The 18516-nt window shown below is 40.4% G+C and overlaps 1 protein-coding gene and 1 long non-coding RNA gene across 2 annotated transcripts; one reads left to right on the top strand and one right to left on the bottom strand.

Moving 5' to 3' along the window:
• The first annotated feature begins 5858 nt into the window (after window positions 1-5858).
• On the top strand, window positions 5859-18437 carry LOC135112353 (guanine nucleotide-binding protein-like 3 homolog). The gene is made up of 10 exons (XM_064026728.1): window positions 5859-6020; window positions 10372-10485; window positions 10614-10776; window positions 11594-11723; window positions 12856-13109; window positions 13644-13859; window positions 15054-15234; window positions 16660-16802; window positions 17004-17280; window positions 18123-18437. Exons 1-10 carry the CDS (start codon window positions 6008-6010, stop codon window positions 18399-18401), a joined length of 1770 nt encoding a protein of 589 aa, XP_063882798.1. The 5' UTR covers window positions 5859-6007; the 3' UTR covers window positions 18402-18437.
• LOC135112355 (uncharacterized) lies at window positions 16375-17615 on the bottom strand. The gene is made up of 2 exons (XR_010274297.1): window positions 17298-17615; window positions 16375-16541 (listed from the first exon to the last, which is right to left on the bottom strand). It is a non-coding gene; the product is annotated as an uncharacterized LOC135112355 (long non-coding RNA).
• Window positions 18438-18516: the final 79 nt, after the last annotated feature.

The raw sequence follows: 18516 nt of genomic DNA, 5'->3' as shown, positions 1-18516 counted from the left end.
TTATATTCTAGAAGTCCGTAGAAGATTCAGTCAAGTTAATAATTATCTTTTTTTTTTTTTTTTTTACCAATAGTTCAGTTACTCCAACAACGTATCTTATCCTGCAGTGATGAAATAGTAGATGATTTATGAGATTTGGAAGCTATCTGGAGCATTGGATAGGTTAAGTACACTTTTCATAATAGTTTTGTAGCTCCTGGCCAGCCTCTTTTAAACGTGAATAATTACACTTAGTTAGCTAAACTATAAGCACTGACTTTCAAGTATGATGTCTACGATTTAAACATTCACACACATATTTTTTCAAGGGACAGAACTTCAAAATAATGAGATGTGAAGAATTTAGTCATCAGTCATCAGTCACTCTTTATGTATTCTTTCGTTGCATTATGAAAAAAAATAATAATAAATAAATAAATAAATAATAATAATAATAATGATAATTGTAGGTATTTTATTATGGGGGGTGGGGGGGAAAGGAGGGGGAACTTGAAGATACTGAAATTTAAAACCTTAATCATCCATTTATGTCAGTTACTCAAATTCTCTGCATCATGAAAAGTATGAAAAAAATATCATTGCAACACCTTGTATATACATTATTAACAACGTGATTTACTACTCATATGGTAATTAAGAAAGTACGTAGATATTTTGTGCTACACTACTACACACTTCAGAGTTCGTTGTATTGGCGACGAGACAAATGAATAGAGGCTGTAGTGAAGAGTGCGTTAAGGATCATAACAACGCACTGCAGTATTGTTCCCATCTAGGATAACCTCGGCCAGGCGGGAAACTGCCTCCCCCTCGCCCTTCGCCCCGCAGAGCCGTTACCACCACACTAGAGGACGTAATCAGGCCTGGTAGTTTTCCCTGGCAGTTTTGAGCGAGTCAGACTTCACCTGTACGGCAGTCTGGCTTGCTCTTGCCTATGTAGTTACAATGTTCACTCTGTCTCTGTTTCTGTATCTGTGTTTCTGTTTATTTCTGTCTCTTTCTCTCTGTTTATCTGTGCTTCTTTCTCTGGCTTACTCTCGCCTATGTACTTACAGTGTTCATTCTGTCTGTCTCTGTTTGTCAAGGTTTGTCTTTTTCCTTGTCTGTCCTTCTCAGTTTCAGTATCTGTATGTCTTTTTCTCTCTGTCTATCTGTGCCTCTTTCTCTGGCTTACTCTCGCCTATGTACTTACAGTGTTCATTCTGTCTGTCTCTGTTTGTCTGTGTTTGTCTTTTTCCGTGTCTGTCTTTCTCAGTTTCAGTATCTGTATGTCTGTGTTTATGTCTGTTTCTCTCTGTCTTTGTCTCTGTCGGTCTGTCTGTGTTTTTCTTTCTGTTAGTTTGTGTTTGTCTTTGTCTCTGTTTCTGTCTTTCTCTCTTTTGCTTTTGTCTGTCGTCTCTGTCTGCCGCTGGTACTGTCTGTTTGTCCCTGTCTTCCCCAAGTTCTCCAGCCTTATCCAGTTACTTCCAACATTCCTCCCTCTCTCCAGTACTCTCACAAAAGCGGCTGTCTTGTCTAGTCCACCTCATCAAACGTCTTGACCTGCATCTATCCATTATCGACATTGTAAATAGTTGTAAAAAACCCACAATTAACGAAAGGGACGCGGATTTGTACCTGCAATCTATTTATTCGTTAACAGTCATGGTATTAATGCCCGTATTCAGAAACGCTTTGCTCTCTCACCACTACTATTTTCAAAGGCCACAGAGATGACTGCCCGGATTTTCAAGAGTGTCTCCCCTGTTAATAATGTAGAAATCTTATTAATCTGTCACTATAAACACAACACCCTTGTCACTTCAACTTGAACCTTTTGAAAGTAATCGAGATGCGCCAAGAAGTGTTTCAGAATACGGTGGAAAACATGCACAGTTCATGGCCAGGCGAGGATATGGTAGATGGGAACAGACTCTTGACAACACCAAGCTAGGTTATGGTTGGGCTTTACCATAACAGACAAACGCTCTACGGCACGTGTTTGTTATGAAGTATTGTTTAGGTCATTGGCGCCACCGTGCAACAACCGTGTAACTTTGGCTCTACCTGGCGCAGCGATCACTGGCGGTTCGAGCACGCGTCTCTGCTGCTCTGAAAGTTTGGGGAAGGCTTTCATTATGTCTACACAGAGGAGCGCTACTGGAAACAACAGAACTATGGGATGTATTAGCTCGCTGTGTCTGTACAGAGGATATCTACTTCAAAAATACAGCACTTTAAGGAAAAAATATTGACTTGTTTGGTTTGTACAAGGGAAATCTATTGGAAAGAGTGCAGGAAACTACTTAGATATTATAGCAGTTTACAAAAATATTGATTTCTTTTGCTTTTACATGGAAAAGTCCGGGAAGTTACTAAAATAATAGCATTTTATTAAAAATATTAACATTTTAGCTTGTACAGAGAAAGTACTGAAAATGCAGAAAATTACTAGAAAATAACAGGAATTAAGAAAAATATTAATTCATTCTGCTTATACAAAGAAAGACTACTCAAAAAATACCAGAAAATTTTCAAAACATTAAACTACAAGAAAACATTATTGCTTATATACATATAGAGAGAAGAGATACTTAGAAAAGCATTTTAAGAAAGCCTTCATTGATGACAACACAGAGGAAATTATTGCAGAAAAGTACTTTATGAACAAGTTTACCCGCTGTGCATATATAGAGAGGAGAAATATGAGAGAAACGACACTAAGAAAAGAACCTTAATAATATCACCACCTTCGTAAACAAGCTGCCAGCCATTTTCTCTATTTTTGGAGAAGTGAAGAAAAAACTTTAATTTTAATTTTTCATGTAGAAGGACGAAGAAGTGAGTTAGTTTTAGACCATTCGTACTCTAGACATGACAAAAACCAATAGTACCAAGGCTTTGTTCTGAAGAAGGAAAATAAAACATACTATATCTCATTTTGATTTCCATATTAGATACTGACAAATTTAATTAAATTTTAGGCCAGAGGTAACTGCACCAACGTTTAACAATAACATAGACAGTCTATGAATATTGAGTCTAAAAATACGACGCCAACTGATAAAAAGAAAAAGAAAAATAATACATAAATAACGTAAAATAAATGATGAATAAAGAAACAGAAATAGAGGGAAACGACATTTGAACTGATCTAGGGAGAAGAAATCCACGTATAAATCCCTAAAAATGACCCAGGCAGTTTGATTAGCAAGGTGACGGTGTTCCTTTGCCTCATTCACGCATGTTAGGGAAAGTTACAGTCTTGATTAACTTGCCTTCATTGTGGAGCTCTTATGTATCATTCCGCTGACGACCTGACGAGAGTTTGCTTGGTATTACTCTTGATGTTACTCTTGGGATGTCAGTCCTACGATGTTGCTCTTGGGGTGCTGCTTGTGATGTTATTTAGTGTTGCTTGGGGTGTTACTTGACTGTGATGTTACTTATGGTGTTACTTGGGATGTTTGTAGAGCCTTGATTGTGATGTTATTCACGGTGTTATTTGGGATGTTACTGAAGGCCTGACGGTGATATAACTTAAGGTACTATGTGGGGTGTTACTTAAGTCTCGATTGATGTTACTTAAGCCTCATCTGTGTCGTTACTTGTGATGTTACCCTAGACTCGAGCGTTACGTTACTTGAGGTGTTAGTTGAGACGTTAACTGAGTCTTCAACTGTGATGTTTACAGTGTAAAAATTAATTATGTTTGTCACTCGACGTTACTTCACCTCCTTCACCTCTTCCTTTTCCTTCTCTCCCTTTTTATCACCTCTCACATTCACCTTTCCCTCACTCATTTCCTTTCTCTTCATTCACTTATTTCAGATACTTATAATCAATGTTTTAATTCACCAGCATTTGCTTCACTGAGAGGGCGAGGTTAGCACAACACAGACACACGGACACACACACACTCCTTGCTGCGTAGTGGTTGCCATGGTAACGGGGACGCTGTTGTTGTTCATACCTGTTGTTATTATAAGGTGTGTGTGTGTGTGTGTGTGTGTGTGTGTGTGTGTGTGCGCGCGCGCGCTTGGTGTTGCTTGTCGGAGTATTATAATTAAATCTCTCTCTCTCTCTCTCTCTCTCTCTCTCTCTCTCTCTCTCTCTCTCTCTCTCTCTCTCTCTCTCTCTCTCTCTCTCTCTCTCTCTCTCTCTCTCTAATCGAATTCCTTTTGCAGTCTTCTATTAGTTTTATAAGTATCATTGCATTATTATATTAAAATGTTTCCTGGAAGCATCAGTAAAAGAAAAATACGAGTAATTATTTTCTGATTCTTCTCCTTCGGTTCTCTGAGCATAAACTTGTGTTACTTTTAAGCCAAATACTTGTTATTATCTGCTGGTAGTTTGTTGTTAGCATTTTATCACTGTACTGTTGAAGTGCATACTTGTGAGACTGGATCTGTGCAGGGAAACAATTGAGGTGATTGTAGCAGTTAGGGCATACTGGGGATCATGTAATGTGTGGGTGTAGATTTCAATCTCAGTTCACATACCGAGATACTTCTAACTTCTATAATTCGTTTAGTTATTCTGTATTTTCTTTTTCCTTAGAGGTTTTCAGTGGCGTATATATTCATTTACTTACATACTCATTTATTTATTAATTTATTATGATTCCAGTGATTGTTTGACAAGGATTTTTCAGTACTGAAAAGAAAAACACCCATGAGAATCAGATTTATCTTTTGAGGCCTTTGAGAAACAGTCCTTGTTAGATGAACCGTATTCAGAAACACCCTGCTCTCTCGCCACCACTATTTTTAAAGGCTATAGAGCTGATTGATCGGGTTCTCAAGAGTGTTTCTCTTATTAATAATGAAGAAATCTTATTAATCTGTCACTAGAACCGTAAAAACATCCTTGAAAACCTATTTCATTTTAAGTAATCGTAGTGCGGACAGAAGTGTTTCAGGATATGGTCCTATATTTAACTAACAATCAGTGGGACTATACGAAGCTTTCAAGAGTTTTTAGTTATACTTTCATGATCCTAGTATGAGTTTAGCATGGTTTTTATATCATAGGAGGGCCACTTTTAGTCCTGATGAGAGAACAAGTAACTTAAAAACGTGGGTTCTGAAGTTTTTCAAAATACAGGGTGCCTTTTTCTCAGGCGTGGTGTCTTACCTCGACGTATGATAACAGGTCAAGTAAAAGTTATAGAGGGTTTTCAGAGAGGTATTCGTGATTTCAGAGATAGTTTAAGAAGAATTCTGCATCATCAGTGAGAAATAAAAATGAGAATCAGTAAAATCATCAACTGTAGCCTCTCAAACGAGTCATCGGAACAGTTTTGACGAGCCCTAATGGAGGGTATGGTTTTCAGCGACATTTCCTTATGGTTTTCAAGGACTATGCATCATAAGTGGGGAAAAGAAAAAAAAAAATCCATGGGAACCTGACTAACCATCTCTGTGCCTGAGCGCCGAAAACCGTGTTCAGAGACGAATGTAAGCAGTGAAGGAGTTTTTGGAGAGAATGTGCTATTCTAGATGTAGGAATTAGCTGTGTGGTGAATACTGTTAGTTTTATTTGCTTTTCCCCACAGGAATTACTGCTTTAAACCCCTGACTTAGAAGAAATTAAAGGATGATTGCGGCAGTGAAGGCGTTCCTTCAGAGAATGTGCTGTGTTAGAACGAGTGTCTCTCTCTCTCTCTCTCTCTCTCTCTCTCTCTCTCTCTCTCTCTCTCTCTCTCTCTCTCTCTCTCTCTCTCTGTTTTATCCTACAGGAATCCTCGTAGTGGATACTACTTCTTTACTTGTGTGTTTTGTATATTTTTTCCCCCACAGGAGTTACCGTTAGAGCTTCACAAATCCTGAGCCAACTGTATTACCAAGATCAAGAACGCTAGCGCCGAGAGCCGAAGTGGTCACTTGTGTTTTGGTGTCGGCGAGGCGAGGCACGTGGCTCGGCAGTTCTCCGGGGACTCAATATTTAAGCTTCCTATTAGTTTAACGTCAGTCTATTCTACTATCTAAGGTTCTTCTTCCATCAGCTATTACATCAAGGCACAATGGTTCTCAAAAGTAAGTGGTGTACTGAAGTCTGGTAGCGTGAGGAGTGTGTGTTTGGGTGGTTGCCTCGTCTGGTTGAGATTGTCAGGTTGTGGAGTGGCATGATTGAGATGCATTGCTGGTGTGTTTGGCTAATATTGGGCTGTATTTAACACTTACACGTATTTATTTGAAGATATAAAGGCAGGGAGGTAAGGAATGAAGGGAAGTTTATTCTCAAGGCTATAACAAGGATGACCTCGGGGCAAAAACAGGACTAGTGGGCGAAGGATTACAGTGGTAGGTTTTACTTGAGGTAATTCTTAGCAATACACCCATCAACGCACGTCTGTACGCATTCAATTTTAGATATAAAGGCAGAAAGGTAAGAAGTGAGAATATCTCTGAAGGCCATAACAAGGATGACCCCGGGGCAAAACAAGACTTGGGGCGAGGACTTCCAGCTGTTCCCCGCCTACGTGTGTGTGTGTGTGTATTGTCTACTGTTTTATTGTTTCTTAGTTTCAGTATTATTTATTAACCATCTTTAAAGGATTTTTTTTTCCCAAAGGATTACAATTTAGTTTAAAAAGTGTTTGTTCTTGGCTAGGTGATATACTCTGTGGTCAGCAAACCTGTCCATGCTTCTTTGTGAGTCACGCACAAACCAAAATGCTTATAAGACCAAGGGTAGGCCATATCTACTGGTATGCCAGGTCTCCAGAATATATGCAGTTTGTAATTAAAAAAGTTTATACATAGGATATTCAGGAGGCAGCTCACTGTGGACAGCGAGTAAGAGGCACCTTGACTTTTATTCAGTTAAGCTGTTGTAGGCATCATAAAGCAGAGTGCTCACTAAATGACTTGAATTCCTTCAAGAGGGAGGTTTTAAGACACTTATTCATCAATTTTTGACCACTGCTTTGACCCTTTTATGGGACTGGCATTTCAGTGGGCATTTTTTTTTATTAGATTTTTGTTGCCCTTGGCCAGTGTCCTTCCTACATAAAAAAAAAATAAATAAAATTCCAACCCTTGGTAAATATGTTGTGTGTACTGTATTGGGTAGCAAGTCACTCCGGCCCCTAGTTTTTCCGGCCCCGGTCACTCCGGCCCCTAGTTTTTCCGGCCCCGGTCACTCCGGCCTCCCCCGCGTTCGACCCAGGTCACTCCGGCCTCCCTGGCGGCACGCACGTGTGTAAAGTTAGCAATATAATTATATTGTTGGGTTGTTTGAGTGTGTGTGTGTGTGTGTGTGTATTTACCTAGTTGTAGTTTACTTTTTAACAACTTTTATTGTACATTTGTAATGTCTATGGAGGCTAGAGCGCCATTCTCTGGCGGAATGAAGCCATATATATGCAATAAACAATAAATAAAACACCTACTCTTATCACGTATGTCCTATAGTCTCTCTCTCTCTCTCTCTCTCTCTCTCTCTCTCTCTCTCTCATCCACTTCATTTTGCAGCAATTCTTTTTTTGAAAAGTAGCATTTGTGTATAATTTAACTGAACCCTTGGTGGACAGAAGGGTGTTGCCTTAATTATCACTTTTCGGATTATTTACGAAGTATAAATACTCTTCAACTCCTACGCACAATATGAATATGGGCCAATAAGAAAAAGAAAGGTCTGGTAAAAGGTGGGTCAAGTCACAACAACCTGACATTCTCTCTCTCTCTCTCTCTCTCTCTCTCTCTCTCTCTCTCTCTCTCTCTCTCTCTCTCTCTCTCTCTCTCATCTCTCTCTCTCTCTCTCTCTCTCTCTCTCTCTCTCTCTCTCTCTCTCTCTCTCTCATTTCCTCCATAATAATATTAATAATGATAATAACGATTATGATAGTGGAGGTAGAAACTTACTACTACTACTACTACTACTACTACCATACTGCTACTACAAAACATACTAGCTATATGAGTTTGCGTAATAGATAATAGTCGTTAACGGTGTCTCCTTCCTCGGAGTTGAGGTACCGAGGTTTTCGAAACACAAAATGACTTTTCTTGTTTCGAACACAAAACGACTTTTCTTGACCGTGCCATGAGGCAGACAGAAGGAAGTGATAATGCTTTTGTAAATCCAGTCTATTTATCTCGTAATGTTAACCGTATAAGACAGAAAGATAGACCTGTTGAACCTAATTCATTGGATTTTGAATTGGTAGTTGATCACATTCCGAATGAATTCCTCCAGAAAGATATTATTCTAGATGATGCAAGACACTTAGTATTTGCCACTGCAGACCAACTTGCCTTGTTGAAGAAGGCAAGGACATGGTATTTAGATGCCACATTTCGTGTAGTACGAGCCCCGTTTCAACAGCTATTTGGAGTCCATGCCTTCGTTAAGGGAAGCGAAGGTAATGTAAAACAAGTCCCCTTAGCTTTCATCCTTATGTCAGGGAAAAGAAAGAGAGACTACAGAAAGGTATTGAATTCTATTTTAGCAATAATTCAGGAGTGTAAAGTGGAAAAGATCGTGATGGACTTCGAAATGGCTTTGTGGTCAGTAGTCAGGAAATTATTTCCAGTTGCAAAGTTGCAAGGCTGTGCATTTCATTGGAATCAGGCAGTCTGGAGGAAGATTCAGGCGTTAGGATTGGCGGTTCCATACTTGAATCATCGTCCCACTCAAGATTACCTAAAACAGTTAATGGCTCTTCCCTTTCTCCCACATGAACATATTACATCAACATTTGATCACCTTGAATCACGCCTTCCTGCTGGCCCAATTAAAGATTTAACAACGTACATGAGAGAAACATGGATAAGTGGGTTTTGGTCACCAAGTGAATGGACAGTGTTTGGCCAGAGCATTCGCACGAATAATGATGTAGAAGGTTATCATAGACGTTTGAATGGTAGTGCAGGCTCTTCCCATATTCCTTTTTATGTGCTGGTTCCCTTACTTTTCAAAGAAGCCAAAAATGTACAGGTCCAAGTGCGTCTGGTCAAGGACGGAAAACTTGCTCGTTGTCAGAGACGAAAATAAAGCATGTTCCAGGCTAAGCGGACCCAGTGTTTAGTTTGTAATATAATCTTGTTTTTTTTTACTCAGACGCATACTTTTGTATACATAAATATTTTAGTATCAGTAGACTGCCTGAATTGTTTTTTACTTTTAGACACATACTTTTGTATACAGAAATATTTTAGTATCAGTAGACTGCCTGATAAAGCCAGTCAGCGCTCCCATGTTGTGGTCAGGGTGTGGTGAGCATTGTTTGGTTATTTTTGTTATTATATATTCTTTCAAGGTTACATAGTATTACATAGTTATTGTGTATGTGTATGACTATACTGCGTAATTATTTAATAAAAGAGAGAGCCTGTTACTATATATTCTTTCTAGATAACTTAGTATAATTAGTGGGCCGGAGTGACTAGGGTGGTAGGCCGGAGTGACTAGGGTGGTAGGCCGGAGTGACTAGGGTTGGGGGCCGCAGTGACTGAGGGCCGGTGTAACTAGGGGCCGGAGTGACTGTAAACCCTGTATTGTGCTAAAATATCATGCACATTGGCTTGGAGCAGTGATTGTAAATTAATCATAAATAGAAGTGTTGTACTGTTGGAAAATGGGGCTCCATAATTTTTTCCTCCTGCCCAATGTCTGCCTGTTTTGCTGTAGTGAGGCATGTCAGTCTGTAAGCTGGAGATGTCTATGATTAGGAGATTTTGTCAGTAGTTAGGAGATTGTTAGGTTGGTAATTCCATATGGAAGAGGCTAGGTTGGCAATTCTGTATAGAAGAGGCGGAGACCTTTCCACAATGCAGGGCACAACACCTGATGCAGCTGATACCATACTGTTAAGTAATGCAGGCTTGGGTGTGTGGCAACTACCCATTTACCCCATAATGCTTTGGAACCAAACCTGGTGCCTCTTAGCTGTGAGCCAAACATCCTCACCATTGTTCCACAGGTGCCAGTTAAGAGATTAATTCAAACTCCATAGGTATTTAGCCAGTCAAGGCAAAATAGGTTGTATGTTTTTTGATACTTGTGCTAATTGACAGCTTGTGTAATCTGACCCAACTGCTGGCCATTCCAATTGTGAACTTCCAGCATGGAAAAACAAAACAATAAGACAATAAGTGTGTTGGCTAGGTAAGATTAGTTCTAGCTTGCTAGGTTATGTAGATTAGTTGATTTGATTAATAATACTGTTGAGATCAAAACAGATTGAGACTTTCATTAGGAATTTTTTTCTGTTTAAAATTATGCAAGTGTGGTCACATCTGGTCCAGTATAGGAAGAAATAGTAATGCACCAATCAAGAAACCTGCTGTGCATGCCCAGTGGATACATGACAGCATGATCAAGCACTTAATGCCTCCTTTGGTTCAAGTTCACAAACACGTGACAGTCTTATTTATTTTGCAGAAAAGAAGACAAAGCGGATGACTCTGAAGCTGAAGTACAAGATCCAGAAGAAGGTCAAGGAACACCACAAGAAATTAAAAAAAGAGAAGAAAAAACACCCAGAAAAATTCAGAAGTGAGTTGTCACATTTCATATTTCTTTTGAGTCCTGTTTGTAATATAGCATTGCAATGGAAATTACATCTGGACAGTACATGAGTGAGAGTACAGGGACAAGTACTGTTATAGATGAATGCTTTCCAGAGAACACTAAAGATCCTGGCGTGCCAAAGACTCTGCCATTCTATGACAAGGTGATCCAGGAGGCGGAGGCGGCCAAGCAGGCACAGGAGCGGCGGCGCGAGGAGGCCAAGCAGCGCCGCAAGGAGCAGAGAGAACAACTGCTGGCCAAGAAGAGAGACATTGGGTGAGGAATGAATGCCTTGTAGATACTGCTCGTCTTTTCTGTCTGTTTTGTCTGTTTTTTCCTACAGTCGTCGTTCTAAAGGCTGGACTCGGGAGAAATGAAAGAGTGATTGAGGCAGTGAAGGAGTTCCTGGAGAGAATGTTGTGGTGGTTATTGCTTGTTTATTCAGTCTGCTTTGTTTGTTTCCCCCTACAGGAGTCAACATTTTAAAGGCTGGTGAAAAACAACATAAGACTCCTTGTAGAAACATAAAGATGAATTTTCATGTGGCATATCAGCATATCATATGTAAAATAGTGTTAAAAATATTGTTCTTAATGTGAAACCTGAATTAAGTTTTGTGTTATAACTGTGGGATGCCATGCAATCTTAGTCCTGAGATTTCCCAAGACAGTTGAATAATCTTGGTGAGAAAGTGTGGAGTGGAGGATTTAATAAAGGTGCTGAGGTGTAGATTGAGATTGATATAGGGACATCAGGAGAGAGAGAGAGAGAGAGAGAGAGAGAGAGAGAGAAGGCATCAGAGGTGAAGGTACACAATTGTAATTAGACCAATAGGAAAACAGGAGACTTGGATGCAGTGTATGGAGGAAGACATGAGAAAGTGAACATCAGGGGAGAGATCACATCAAAACCTGTGACAGAAGATAAGGACATCAGACCAAATAATAATACATCTATCCATCTGTCTGTCTGTATACCAAGCCAGCAACCTCACACCATTCACATTTCTAGCCCCTTAGCCTTGGTGGAAAGGGACAGTTTCATGACAACCTTGCTACATCCCAAGTACTGACAGCCATCAATTTATTTCCAGGAACATCAATGAGCTAGTGAGTACTGCTGAGGAGCGTGGAGCCAAATTTGAGGCCAAGCAGGCAGCAGCAACAGGGGATGACTTGCTCAGCGACAGATCAGCCAAGGCATATTACAAGGAGTTCAAGAAGGTAAGGCAGTGATATTAAAATTAATCTAGTGGGTGCAGGGTAGGAGATGGTCTTGTGATGAAGAGGCAAGGGTAAACCAGAGTATGCTGTCTGTCCTTGCTGTGGAAGTATGTTGCCAGCTGTGCTAAACCTAAAAAGGTAAACCAGTAATATTAAAGTAAGTTTTAGGTGCAGGGTAGGGAACAGTTGCAATATGAAGGGGTAGGAGTAAGCCTGAGTATGCTGTGGAATGTGGCTAGGTGTGCTATGCCTAAGCTCTTGGTATGCATTAGAGTGGTCCATGAGACTCCCTTTCCACCAGTGGTCAATAGAGCTATGAGTGTGAAGGAATTGTATTAGAGTGGATGGAGGTTTGTCTGGGCTGCCATGTGTGGGATTAGCCAGCTTGATGTATAGGTAAAATAGATGAAATGTGATCTGGGTGCATTAAAGCCTGCAAGTTTGAAAGGGTAATGGATATATTGAAGAAAGACATGAAGGTGATAGGTGTGATGGAACACAGGATAACAATATGAGAATGGGTTGATCTGCTGTGGTGATCCCTATCAGGTGCAACCAAGAAGATAGGAAAGCTCTGAAGGTTGAAGAACTGTTAGATTTCATTTAAAGCACTGTTTAATTAGAGATGACTTATATGTTTTAAAAGTATATTGTCATAAAAACCAAAATAGAAAATAGGGAAAGATTTTGTTTCCTTTTGAGCTGATATTAGGATGACTTGTTTTGGCTTTACTATTCAATGGTTGTCTCAATATAGAATTTCTGAACTGAGGCCTGGGGGTATGTGCCCACTGAAGAGAGAGAGAGAGAGAGAGAGAGAGAGAGAGAGAGAGAGAGAGAGAGAGAGAGAGAGAGAGAGAGAGAGAGAATTATTTATGATATTACTCTTCCTCCCCAGGTAGTAGAGGCAACATATATTATCCTGGAGAGAGAGAGAGAGAGAGAGAGAGAGAGAGAGAGAGAGAGAGAGAGAGAGAGAGAGAGAGGGAGAGGGAGAGGGAGGGAGGGAGGGAGGGAGGGAGGGAGGGAGGGAGGGAGATTAGGTATCACTCTTGCTTCCCAGGCAATAGAGGCAACAGATGTCATCCTAGAGAGAGAGAGAGTTTATTTAAGGCATCATTCTTGGCTGCAGGTGGTGGAGGCTGCAGATGTCGTCCTGGAGGTGCTGGATGCCCGTGACCCTGCCGGCTCCAGGGTGCAGCAGCTGGAGGCCGCCATCCACAGCCAGCCAGGGAAGAAGCTGGTGCTGGTGCTGAACAAGGCTGACCTGGTGCCCCGTGCTAACTTGGAAGCCTGGCTGAAGCACCTTCGTCGGGAACACCCAACCATTGCCTTTAAGTCCAGCACTCAGATACAAAACTCTCATCTTGCACAGACCACCACCAAGTAAGGCTGAACACAGTAAAGCTGTGATGTGCTGGGACACCACAGAATAAGGGGCGTTTATTTATTTATTTTTTTTCAAGGCTACAGAACTTGTTAACTAGTTGTGCAAGAGATCCCTAAATAGTTGTATAGGAAAAGATGTCAAGTAGTGAAGGGGTTAAGTATGTAATGGATAATGAACTTGCATTTTAATCATTCTCCTGTCTTTTATCTAACCACAAGTTACTTTATTAATTATAATAGGTTTGCTTTACAAATTCACATACCAAGACTTGGCTAACATTAATTCGTGTCAGTCCTGAATTTTTCACTTTTTTTCTGTCACCTTGCCATTACCCTAAAAATACTTTTTTGCCTTACCCACAGGAGGTAATTCACCTTCACTGTTTTATTGTTTGTGTTTCAGTTTTTGAAGCCATCTCTATCCTTCATAGTTTATCTCATATTCTTTTGACTGAGATAATTACATATACATAGGATGATCAATAATGAAAGCTTTTCCCTCAGAATCTTATTGACAGCTTTTTTCATCAGAATCTTCAAATGCTCCACTGATCTACTGCAGTCGTCACGTTGCCTGGGAGCAGATGTGTTGCTGCAGCTGCTGAAGAATTACTGTCGCAACAAGGACATCAAGACAGCCATCACGGTGGGAGTCGTGGGTCTCCCCAATGTGGGCAAGAGCAGCCTCATCAACAGTCTGAAGCGCAGCAAGTCTTGTGGGGTCGGTGCCACTCCAGGGTTCACCAAGTAAGACTGGTTCTATGTACAGGATGGTACCCAGGGCTTTCAGGATTTTCATAAGTGGCTTACATTTACTCTTTCCCTGATGTGGATGGATAGATAGAAATTATTTTCTTTTGCATTCAGAATATCAAGAGTAGAGTTTATTACAGGGTCTTTACTCTTGGCTCTTAATGTGGAGCTTGTAGTCAGTTGTATAGAATGAAATCAGCAAGGCTGCTCATGTCCAGGTTGATTACAGATGCTGGTGGCAGTTGAGGCTGGTTTCTGGTTTAGCTTGTGCTGTTGTAATTTAATATGGTGCACTTGACTAAACAAAGAACATACAGTTGGTTCTCCTCAAACATGAATTTCTATATTTTGATTTTCATCTGACATAGGCTAAAAATGCAGAAGAAAGGTCACATCTTATGTAAAACAAGACAGTGATACAAAGGGCTTTTAAGGTGAAGGGTCAAACTTTTGGTGCCAAACACTACCAATAATGGACTCAAGAAGAAAGGTACTCTAGATGAGGATGCAAGAAATAGTTTCAGGAATCCTTCTAATGTGATATTTTTTCAATGGTATTGCCTAACAAAACAGTCTCATTAGAGGAGCATCAACTAGACTTGTGAATATGTGTCAAGGATAGAGGTATAAAGTTTGTGGACCAGGTTATCAAGAGTATCAAAAATTGTGGAAGAGCTTGTATGGGAGAAAGTTGGTTTAAATGAGTTTAGGCAGAGATACCATCAATGCAGTATTAATTGTTTAGCTGATGAAAAATTGTCAAGAGTAGAGAAGAAAAAATACTTTTGTTGTCCTGCAGGAAGCCTCTGATGGATATAAAAAAAAGTTATTAATTGAGGTTTGAGAAAGTTGTGTGACTGGTTGGTGTGAGAATGTTTTTCTAAAATCCTGTCTGCCTCTGGGGATTGTAAAGGTGGTGCCATTGCAGAAAAGTTATTTTTCCTGCCCATCCAAGTCCAATAATTTCTTCACTGTGATTTAAGAGTATTGGCATGTCATAAATGTTTAGTAGGCAAGAGAGAGGGGGTGGAGTTTTTCTATATGGAAGAGTAGAATGGAACAGTGGAGTGTAGCATTTGATAAATCAGACATGAGAAGATAGTGCATTGTGGGACTTGTCATGATCACCTCTTGCATAGTAAGAACTGGAGTGTCAGACATGATGCTGATGCTGCTTTACGCTGGCAGGTCCATGCAAGAGGTTCATCTCGACTCCAAGATCAAATTACTGGATTGCCCAGGCATTGTGCTTCCTGGAGGAGACTCGTCTGATGCCGCAGCAGCTCTTAGGAATGCCGTCAAGATAGAAAACTTGGACGATCCCATCACACCTGTTGAGGCCATCCTGCAACGGGCTGACAAAAAACAGGTGTTAACTTTTGTTCTTCAATTTCCTTTATCTATATTTCATCAGTATAGGTGGCCGAGACAAGGCACACGCATCCATCACTTTTCAAAACCACATTCATACCGTTTAGGAATACTCATCACTATTAATGATATATGCCAACTTGCAACAGCATTTATTTGAAACTCAAAAGTGTGCTACCACATGGATGGTTTTGGACACATTGTACTCTGCCACCCTACCTCTCACCAATGCAACTTTCAGTCCCATGACTATGTAGACTGAGTAATTTAAACAGTTGCTTATTTGTCTTTCAATAACAGTACCAGCTTTTGGGAAATGTGAAGTTGTAGCCATGGTGTGCTTGGGTCAAGTGTGTGTCCTTCAGATCAGATTTTCCTTGACTGTACCATTAGAGAGAGGAAGATGTGTAAGATGTGATTTTTCCTTCAGTTTTCAGGTCTAATCAAAGCTTCCCATTTCATCAGGTTTTAGTTCCTTAGCATTACTTGCCAAGAGATTGACTTTCCATTCTCTTAGCCTTGTTCACTGTATACTTATGATATTCTCTATGTTCACTGTATACTTACGATATTCTCTATTTTGCAATCTCCTTTCTGCCAGGAAAAGTCCCCTCTACAAGCTTTTGCTTCATAGGGCTGTGGCACCAAGATCTTCCTGAGCACTGGCACTGCTCAGTCTACATCCTTCATTCCTGCCCAGTGTTACTTACTCAGGCTGGATATGTTAGCTCCAAGCAGTGGGCTCATGTGGAGCTGGCTGCCTGGAACTACTTAACTACACACTGGGCAGATGTGAAATGGTCAGGTTAGACTGAGCAGTACCAATAGTGTCCTTGAGCCACAGCCCTCTGAGGCACAGGAGGCTTGTGGAGGAGCAACCATCCTGACACAAAGGAGATGCAAAAGATGTACAACTTGCAATGCAAGGGTGGAAAATCAAACCCTTGTGGTAAGGAGGACAAAGAGAAAACTTTGTATGCAGCATAAGAAGAAGCACTTGATAACCTGGAAGCATTTATACTTGTAATTATTAAATGTGAGCCATTTCTTCTCTACAGTTCCCTGATCTTGTCTCCTCTTTCTTCCTCTCGTTTTGCCTCCCCATCTCTTCTCACAGTTTCTCCCTGATCTTTTCTTCTCTCTCTCTCTTGTCTTGCCTCTTCCTTTCTTCTCATCCTCCCGTGTTTTGTCACCTGTCTATTTTCTTGTCTTACTCTCATCATGTGTCATGTCTTGCTTTGTCTCATCTAGTGTTTCTTCCTTTCTTCTCATCATCTCTTCTCTCTCTCCTCTTGTTTTTTCTCCCTATAAAAATGTCAGATTCGGATTATATAACATGACTAGTTTCACCACTTATCAAATTTACAAAATTAAATCAATTTGTAAGTGAAGCAGTAAATATCCTGATGGTATTGTGTTTCAGCTCATGATCTACTACCAGCTGCCTTCCTTCAAGACCACTGAACAGTTCCTGGCAGTGCTTGCCAAGCGACTAGGAAAGCTGAAGAAGAAAGGCATTCCTAACAAAGATACTGCTGCTCGTAAAGTCCTTTACGATTGGAACATGTAAGCAGAGGTTTTGAGTACATAATTTAGCATGATTGAAGTATGGAAGCAGATATTTTTGACTGCAGATTAATATCTTACAGAATCTACTGTGAAATATGTAAGCAGATGAGAATGAGAGCTAGTATCATACATAATTTGGCTCCATGTAAATAAAAATTTTTTTTTTATCTGATAATATTCTGTTTCTTGTTCTTACAGGGGCCTTATCAAGTACTACACACAGCCTCCTGTTGCTGCCCAGCCAGAGGTTGCCTCAGCATTAGTCTCTGAATTGAGTAAAGAGTTCGACCTTGACAGCCTGGCATCAGAGGAGGGATCCATGATGAAGGCTCTGCCATCATACAGACCCTCACAGACCATGGTGGTGGAGTCACTGGGACCTGTTACGGAGGTTAGAGACAAAGAAAGAAGAGAAAATGATGACAGTTCAGAGGAGATGGATGATGACAGTGAGGAAGAGGAGGAAGAACAGCTGGTAAGTAATGTGCTTACCATCTTTCTTGTATTATTTATTTATATCTGTTTATCTCTCCCTGAATACACTGAAAGAAAGCCGCCAATGTGAAGTTGGTGTAGATGATCACACAAGGGTGGGTGAATTACTGGGCATGCTTTAGTAGTGTACCAGTTGATGGAGGGTGACAGGATGATGAGGGATTTGTGTTGCTGGCAGGACAGGACACCTCAAGCAAGCAGCCTTCACTCTGCAAAAAGTTTGGGGCAGCTCAGCAAGATAGGCAAGACAAGAAAAGACAGTAGCTACAAATCATGTAGTATGTCAGTATCTTAATTCCACTGAGATATATATATATAATATATATATATATATATATAATATGAGATATATATATATATATAATATATATATATATCTCAGTGGAATTAAGATACTGACATACTACATGATTCGTAGCTACTGTCTTTTCTTGTCTTGCCTATCTTGCTGAGCTGCCCCAAACTTTTTGCAGAGTGAAGGCTGCTTGAGGTGTCCTGTCCTATAACTAGTATCATATATATTATATATGATACTAGTTATAGGTATTTGCATGGCCAGTAATTGGGACAGAGAGAGCAGTGGGAAGGAGGTTTACATCACTCTGTGCTGAGTTTTTCTAAGGGTCAGGATGGGAGAATTGCTCCCAGGAGTGGTTGTGGGTATTGCAGGTGGCCTCTGACTCAGTGTGGAGGCAGCTGGCACCATCAGGAAGATACTTGGCATTCTGCTCTTGGAAGTGACACTGCTTCCACATCAGGATCCACTGACTCATCTGTAAGGGATCAGTCAATGCTCTTTCCTACAGTTGCTCTTTCTTACAGTTGTCTAAGGAGGTCTGTGTCAGCATGGACAGTGGGCCTGACAGCAAGATAGAGGATGCCACGGCAGAGAAGAAGGAACGCTGGGAGACAGAGCTACAAGAATTTGACCCAGCATCGATGTCTCTGAAAAGGTTCCAGAAGAAAATGCAAAAGAAAGCACGGAAGGAGAACAACCGCAACAAGAAGCGTACAGACGAACTCACAACGGCACTGGAAAATTTCTCGGGGCTAAAGGAAACTTCTGAAGATTATGATTTCAATGATTATTTTGGCAAATAGTGTAAATTTTATAGAAATAAACTAAGTATGATACCAGTCATTTGTTTCAATAATTCCTGAAGTTTTGGCAAGTCCTCCTTAATGATATCACTTAAATCATCCAAAAATGCAGCCT

Source organism: Scylla paramamosain, chromosome 23, assembly GCF_035594125.1.
Source record: "Scylla paramamosain isolate STU-SP2022 chromosome 23, ASM3559412v1, whole genome shotgun sequence".
Classification (NCBI taxonomy): domain Eukaryota; kingdom Metazoa; phylum Arthropoda; class Malacostraca; order Decapoda; family Portunidae; genus Scylla; species Scylla paramamosain.
This window is presented reverse-complemented; position numbering and strand designations above follow the sequence as displayed.